This window comes from Vombatus ursinus, unplaced genomic scaffold (genome assembly GCF_900497805.2).
Source record: "Vombatus ursinus unplaced genomic scaffold, bare-nosed wombat genome assembly UNPS02014170.1, whole genome shotgun sequence".
NCBI lineage: Eukaryota > Metazoa > Chordata > Mammalia > Diprotodontia > Vombatidae > Vombatus > Vombatus ursinus.
The window spans coordinates 659,683-668,196 of NW_020953948.1; the positions used below are offsets into that span (position 1 = coordinate 659,683).

General features: G+C 37.5%; 1 protein-coding gene across 1 annotated transcript; it reads right to left on the minus strand.

Annotated features, from left to right (window-relative positions):
- Positions 1 to 6,855: 6,855 nt before the first annotated feature.
- Positions 6,856 to 7,785, minus strand: LOC114041231 (olfactory receptor 2G6-like). The gene has a single exon (XM_027859585.1). The coding sequence runs from the start codon at positions 7,783 to 7,785 to the stop codon at positions 6,856 to 6,858; it is 930 nt and encodes a 309-aa protein (XP_027715386.1).
- Between the last annotated feature and the right edge of the window lie 729 nt (positions 7,786 to 8,514).

An 8,514-nucleotide genomic window follows, 5' to 3' on the forward strand; every position in this document is an offset into this window, starting at 1 on the left:
GTCTCTCTGTGTCTGTCTCTCTCTGTATCTGTGTCTCTCTTTCCCCCCTTTCTCTCTCTTTCTCTTTCTTCTCTGGCTGTCCCTGTCTTTGTCTTTCTCTGTCTCTCCTACTCTCACAATTATCCCATTTGCTTATCTCTCTGCATGTTGCATTACTCCAGTAGAATGTAAAATCCTTGAGAACAAGGATTGTTTTCTTTTTGAGTCTGAATTTTTCCCACCTACGATACTACCAGGCATGTAGCAGGCAGGGATTAATTTTTTTTATTTGAATTGTTGAATGGAGGTTCATCTTCATTCAAAATCACCAAAGTGCTTCTCTGTATCTCCTCTTAAACATCCATTCTCTATGACCCACATGGAAAATGGTTTCAAATGCCCATCATCAATGTTGGCTCCCATCTTACCTACTGACCATGGGGAAGCTGCTCTTCTCTTTCTATCTCTCACTGTGGGTCCTGGATGATTTCAATCAATAGTCAAGGGCACTGAGTTGTAGTCAATCTATCAAAGACAGAGGAACTCTAATGCCTCATTGTCTCTGTTGGCATCCTGGCATATGTATTGGCATGTCTGGATTGATACATGATGAAGAGAATTCTAAAGAACCGTTTTTCAGAGAGGATGATGTCTATAATCAAATTGAAACTGTTTTGATAAGTGAAGGCAACAAGGGAATAGAAGCCAGTAGGAACACAGGCCCTAGATTTAGGAAAAGGAAGTATTTACGCTGAGGACACTTCAGGGACCCTGAGTCCCCACCTTCTAATTAAGATCTAAATGTTGCCCTGGGGACACTTGGTCTTGAGAGAAGTTTCTTAGAGAGTGGTAGCTAATTATTCCTAGGATCTTAGGCCCTCAGTGGGGTAACAGTGACTGACAGACATGTCTACCTTATGCCAAAACCTTATTCTAAGCTATTCTGTCCATCAATTTTTTTATTTATTGGTTTTGTGAGGATTTTGAGGTGACATTTGGTTATTACATCTTTTTAGGAGGAAGAAAAGTTATCAAAGGGATGAAAGTAATTCTCTGTGGAAATGATTAAACATGGGAGTTGTTTAGATTACAGAAGATTTAATTCTTATTTTTTTAGGTAAATTAGAGGCTTCTATAAGAAGACAATGGGGAAAAATTATTTTTCCTGCATGAAATAATGAACAAATATCGATTAGTAAAATATTGCCACCTCTTTATCTTACAAAGAACTTGATGTATATTTCTTCATGTTATCTTTGCAGTCTTGGAGGGAGGTCTTGAAGTAACAATACATCATTTCAAAGTTGAGGAAAGAGGCTCAGATCTGGTCAGTGGCCTGTCAAATGTCAAATAACTCCTTTATAGCAAAGTCCATATTGGAATTTAATTCTTTTAACTCTTAAGAGACAGCGTGGCATGGTGGAAATATCACTGGCTTTGGGGTCAGAGGACTTTAGACATCTGGTCACATAGCCTCTCTGAGCTTCATCAGTAGAAAGGATGGGGGAACTGGAATAACTGCCTTTTGTGGTCCCTTCTAGAACTGCCATTGATGGCTCTTTAAAATACATTATGTTCTGTCTACTCTGGCATCAATTTAGTGAACAGCTCCTATCTACTAGGCATGTATTAAGCACTTTGAAAGTTGTAGAGGCATGGATCCTATCCTTGGGCAGCTTACAGGTTAGAATGGAAACAAGACAAGACACATGAAAAGTGGACAACTCTTATCTATCTGCGACTCTCCATCATCTTTTTCTAATGATGATTCCAACTCTTCATCTCTCTCTCTTTGAGCCTTCAATGCCTTCCACCCTTCTTCCCCTTCACCCTAAGCAGATGGTTTCATATTCTTCATCACTGGGAATGTAGAAGCTTTCCAACTTGAGTCCCCTCACTTAATGCCTTCAACTCCTCTAAATATTTGTTTCCTGACTCAGGTTCTTCCCCTTCATTCTAGTATAAGAAAACTAGACATTCTGCTCTGAGTTATCAGAGAAACTTGTTGCAAAGATATTTCCCAAGCTAACTATTTCCCTTCTAATTTTAACAAAACTGATTTTGTTTATGCAAAAGAAATTTTTCCTTCTATCAAAAAAAAATTATTGATTTTTTTTCTAGCATCTCCTTTATCATTAGTAAGGTTATGAAATCTTCCCTCATCTATAGTTTTGAAAGTTATTTTCTTCTTACTTCCTCTAATTTATTTTTCATGTGACCTTTTAGATTCATGTCATATATCTATTTTGAGCTTATTAGGAATGTGGTGTCAAAGCATGGTCTAAAGCTAATTTATTTCACACTCATTTCTAGTTTTCCCAGCATTTTTTTTGAATAGTGAGTCCTTATCCAGTAGTTGTCATATTTTGATGTTACTATGTTCATTTTTCCATATGCTGTTTATCAAATCTATTCTCCTGATTTTTTTCTATTTTTGGCCAACATAAAGTTGTTTTAGATGATTATTGCTTTATAGTATAGTTTGATATTTGGCACTGGTGGGTCCTCCTTCATTCCCAATTTACTTTATGATTTCCCATAAGTATACTCACCATTTGTGCCTCTAATTGAATTTTATTACTATTTGTTTCTTGATCTTGATCTATTGTGTGTGTGTGTGTGTATATGTGTGTGTGTGTGGAGAGAGAGAGAAACTATTTTCTTATATTGACATAGATTGGCCACAATAATTTAGTATCTCTCTACTTACTTAGCTTTGTTTTTATTTTTGTAAAAAGTGTTTTGTAGTTTTGTAGTATTGCATTTCAATAAGTGCAAATAAGAAATCTTCTGGTTAAATTATTTTAATTCATAGTGCATGTTTCCATTGAGCTAGAACCAATTACCATATTTTATACAGTGCCACTTCAAATCGTATGAATTCAATTACATGTGACCACTTCCTGTGGTTCCATCTTCACACTAATCGGAACCTAGATGTATTCATAGAGTTCCTGTTGTTATTCAGTCATTTTTCAGTCATATCCAACTCTTCATGACCCCATTTGGAGTTTGTTTGTTTGGTTTTTTTTTTTTTTGGCAAAGATGCTGGAGCAATTTGTCATTTCTTTCCCTAGTTCATTTTACGGATGAGGAAACTGAGGCAAACAGGGGTAAGTGATTTACCCAGGGCCACATAGCTAGTAAGTGTCTGAAGCCAGATTTGAACTCTCAAAGCCGATTCTTCTTGACTCTAAGCCTGGAACTTTATCTATTGTGCCACCTAGCTGCTCCCGCAGAGTTCCTATAGGTGTTTAAATAGATGGACTCCTAATTATGTTAGGTATTATATAGTTATTTTGAATGAAATTTCTTTCTCTTTCTACTGCGTTGTGTTAGTAAGAAACAGAAAGGCGATGATTTATATGGGTTTATCTAATATCCTAATACTTTGTTGAAGTTACTAATTGCTTCAACTAATTTTTGGTTATTTCTCTAAGGTTCTCTATGGGGACTGTGATATCACCTATAAAAATGATAATTTTCTTTCCTTTTTGCCTATGCTCTTCCCTTCACTTCTCATATTATTGCTATAGTTGACAGGTCTAAAACTGTATCAAACTATAATGGCAGTAATAAACAAACTCTCTTTCCCTTTGATTTTAATAGAAAGGCCTTCAGTTTATCTCCATTACAAATAGCATTGACTCGTGGCTTTATAGACAGATATTATTTATCATATTAATTAAAATCAATTTATTCCAAGCTTTTTGGTGTTTTTTTTCAGTGTTGTAATTTGTGAAAACCTTTTTTTCTACTTCTTTTGATATAATCATGTCATTGTGATTGCTTTTGTTATTAGTATTTTCTCTTAAGTTTATGGTTTCTCAGATATTGAACCAACCTTACATTCCTTATAAAATTCTTACCTGGTCAGAATGCCTAATGGCTTTGAGTCTGGCATGGCATGTTCCTTATGAAGGATCTGTGCTTTGTGATCACCACTTCATTTTCTACACTTCCACTAACCATTCATTTGATAATACATCCAACATACCTGCATATACTGCCAAACATGGATGGTTTGGATGAGCTCTTTCTTTTAAAATCATTGTTGCAAGTGATGGCTCACTGTTTGAGGGGAAAAGAGGATATATTCACAAATGAATGTGATGATTACAAAAAAGCCGGTAAGAATAATATATTCTACAATTTTGACACATTAAGCTTTGAGCTACAGCTCACAGACTCCACTCTTTTCCCCATTTTGAGAACTAAAGCATCTATTCTTCATCAGTCCTGTGGCATGGTTCCCATTCTCCACAATGTGTCAAATTTTAGGGACTGTTTTGAATTATTTTTGTATCTATAGCACTTGGCACAGTGCTTGGCACATAGGTTCTTAATAAATGTTTGTTGATTGACTGTTGAGTGATTATTGCTGGGCAGCCACATTTGCCTGCTCCTTCACGACCCAGGAATGTAATGCATCTGGGCAAAGTGATTTGAATTCATTAAAGGGGGTGAGGTGCTCTTATATATTTTTCTATGCCCTGTATCTTGGTGAACTCATCAGATTTTATGCATTCAATCATCATTTATTAATAGGTGAAACCCAAATCTACAGATACATCAGTTCTCTACTTCCCCTACTCCAGTCACCACATCTCCAACTACTAGCTGGACACCTTCACTTGGATGTCCAATAGACATCTCAATAGCAATATCTTCAAAAATAGAATTCATGGTATTTGTTCCTACACCCACCTAGTCTTAGCTTCCTTATTTCTTTGGAGGGACCATCATCCTTCCATTCAACCTATTTGCAAACATAGCACTATCCTAGGCCCTTCCTTCCCTGTTGCCAAACACATATCACACTCTTTGCCTCCAACCACCCTTACTTTTTCAGCTCTGGACCCATAATAATATCAATACTGCTATTGCCACTAGAAAGGAGGTATCAGATAGAATTTCAATAATTATAAACAAATTCCGGTCCTCTTTAGACCATTAAGGAAACAAAGAAAGCACATTATCAAACTTCTCATACATAAATAAAATGCAATGCCAGGAGACATCCCTCTAACTCACATTCATGTTCCTTAGGGAGGGCGAGTCATCCTAGGTTCAAAGTACTCTAGAAAAAAAATTAAGTTTATGAGCCAATACGTTTGCCCATATTAGTCACTTAGAAGATACAATTAGTTCAAATCAAAGGCATTTAATAAAAATAACAGAGTATGGAAGTCATTTAATGAAGAATTTCCTCATGGATATCTTTCACATTGTGTTTTAAGGCTTATGAAGTCTTTTACATTGATTTTTATCATGTATTCCTTACAACAATCCCATGAGGTAGGTATTATTATTATGCACATTTTATAAATGAAATAGCTGAATATAAAGTAGCATTGTAGACCAAGATACTGATGGAGCTGAGGAGCCTCAAATGAGCTCCCTCTCTTCTCCCAACACTAGCTGGAGCTGCTGTAAGAAAGAAGTCATGAAGCAGCCCTGGAGCAGTCTGAGTTAACTTTACTACCAGACACATTGGTGTGAGTCTCAACTATAAGCACTTCAGATAGGGAGGGGAGGAAATTCATTCTAAGACTCTGGAGGGGAGCTCTTGAGACCTCAGAGGACTTTCTTGAAGACTGCTTTTATTTTCTTCACCTGTAACTTTTGCTTATCTTCCTATAAACTGTTTAGAAATGAAACTGCTTTGGGGATGACTTTTACTTAGGGGTTGTTTGAATATTTTTGGAAAGGTGTTACTTATTTGAATTGCCAGGCTGTGAGTGGTGCATTGCTTTTGATGTAGAATCATGAGTATGATAGATATAATTCACCTACTAAGTGTCTAAGGCAGGATACAAATCCAGGCTTTCCTTACTCAAAATCCAATGCTTTAGCCACCACCACCACCACCCTGCCACTTCATTGTTTTATAAACCTGGGACAAATTTTCCCACAAATGCAAACATCATAAAAGGGAAGAATAGATACAAGTAGGGAAAAATATGGAGGGGTACAGATTGAAAGAATGAATGGATAAAATAGGTGAGTGGAAGTATACAAATGAAAAGAACACACATAGATAGGAAACACATGCAGATAGTTATAGGACAATTGTGGCTAGAACATACACATGGAGGGCTATATGTATATGGAGACATTTGGTCAGAGATTGTGCATAGGAGGACACATACAGGGAACACAGGTCATTAGGGCACATGCTTGAAAAGAGTAATCCATGCCTCTGGCTATGCTGGGCTGTCAATGTTCTCTAATGATGTCATGATGCTGCTTCCAGTGGGCCTCCCATCGCTCCATGAAGTTTCATCATCATGACAGTGAGTGGACATTCCTTTGTTTTAGGATGACCAATTTGGCAGCTGCTTGGGGGATGGATTAGAGTTGTACAATATACACATGCATGGATGTATGGTGATCTGGGTCACTAGAAAGAACAATCAAGCCAATGGGATCATATATCCATCTGATAGAGTTCAATAAAATAGAAGTGTTTATATATACATACATATGTGCATATGTGTATATACATATATATATGTATATAGAAATACTTCCATTCTGTATGAATGTATGTGTGTATATATGTATGTATATATGTATGTATAAATACTTCTATTTTGTATGATGCATATTTGTACATACATATGTATATATGAATGTATATATAAAGATATATGCACACACATAGGTAGATATGCAGACAGATTATCTATCTAATCTATTTAAAACCAATTGTTCAAACAGTAAAGAAGAGGGGAAGATAATGGATTCTTACAAGATTTCACTGCTTTTGTCCAATCCTACAGGGAGATAAAGACATTGAATAGATGGCAATGCTTAGAATTATCTGGAATTAGAACAACCCTCTTTGTTCATGTCTAATACAGTTTTTCTGAGCTAATAGCCTTTTCCAGGTACCAGCTTTCTCAGTGCCCCCTTTACATCCTTGTTCCTCAGGGTGTAGATGAGGGGATTTAACAGAGGGGTGACCACAGTGTAGAAGAGGGAGACAAATTTCCCTTGGTCTTTGGACCTACTTTTGACTGGCTGGAGATACATGAAGGTGATGGTTCCATAGAAAATTATTACAACTACTAAGTGAGAAGAACAAGTCCCAAATGCTTTACGGCGTCCTGTTGCAGATTTAATCTTCAATATGGCCTGGGTGATGTAGCCATAGGAGATCAGAATGAGAGAGACAGGCACCACAAGGAAGACCACACAGGCCGCAAAAAGCTCATCTTCATTGAAAGTGGTGTCTACACAGGCCAGCCTGATCAACACTGGCACCTCACAGAAGATGTGGTCAAGTTGGTTATGACCACACATGGGCAGCTGTATAGTGAGAGAGCACTGGATAAGAGAGGTGACAAGGCCACTGAGCCATGCTGTGGCAGCCAGAGACAGGCAGAGCTGAGGATGCATGATGACTGCATAGTGGAGGGGGCGGCAGACTGCTGCATAGCGGTCATAGGCCATGACAACCAAGAGAATACATTCAGTGGATCCCAGCCCCATGGCCACATACAGTTGGGCTACACAGCCAATGTAGCTCATAGTTTTGTCCTTGCTTCTCATCGTGAGCAGTAACTGTGGGGCCACAGTGGTAGTTAAGCAGAGGTCTACAAAGGACAAATTGGTAAGGAAGAAGTACATTGGGGTGTGTAGTCTGGGGTCCATACTAGAAACCAAGATGATGGTCATATTCCCCACTAGGTTCAAGATGTAGAAGACCAAAATGAGCACAAATAGAATTATCTCTAACTGGGGCTTGTCAGAGAAGCCCAAGAGAATGAAGCCCCCCGGAGAGCTGTTGTTTTGTTCCATTGACCTTCAGTTTTGAGTTCCTCTTGGGATACTAAAGGCAGAATGAAATGTTAAAGAACTAAGGAAAGAAAGCAATGAGAATAAGTCAAGTCAAGTCAACAAGCCTTTATTAAGGACTTTCTATGTACCAGGTGCTGTGATAAGTGCTGGGGATATAAAGAAAGGCAAAATGGTCCCTGCCCTCAAGGAACCTACAGTTTAATAGAGAAGTCAACATGCAAATAACTACATACAAATAAGAGACACACATACACATACGTGTGTGTTGCTTTGGGTTTCAATTGTGTGTCTCTTGGCTTCTGTTTCCTCATGTTTAGAATGAGTGGTCAAAACATATTTTATCTAAGATCTCTTTAATTTTGAATATTCTGTGACTCTCTAAGTACTCAATCTTCTATGAAAAAAATAATTGAGTGAACTGATTTAATGTACCCTTAAGAACAGATATCATGGCTGAATTTCAACTTTCTATTCTCACAAACAATTTTCTATGTCAAATGTAACTGATTTTAATTCTTTATTTTAAAAGGCATTCAGTCTCAACCTTGTAGCATTATGTAAGGGTAAGGACAGGCATATCAACTTCAACTTAGACCAACTTAGACAACTGTTTGGTCTTGCTGCCCAGCCAATTCTAGAGTATTCCATCCTTGGGCAACTGCCCTGGGCTCTGTACTTTTAAAAGATTCCCCACTTTATCATTTTGTTGCCAGATATTCTAACAATAGT

Bases quoted from the DNA above. Each gene is read 5' to 3' on its own strand.
- LOC114041231 (XM_027859585.1), bottom strand. From the start codon at position 7,785: ATGGAACAAAACAACAGCTCTCCGGGGGGCTTCATTCTCTTGGGCTTC.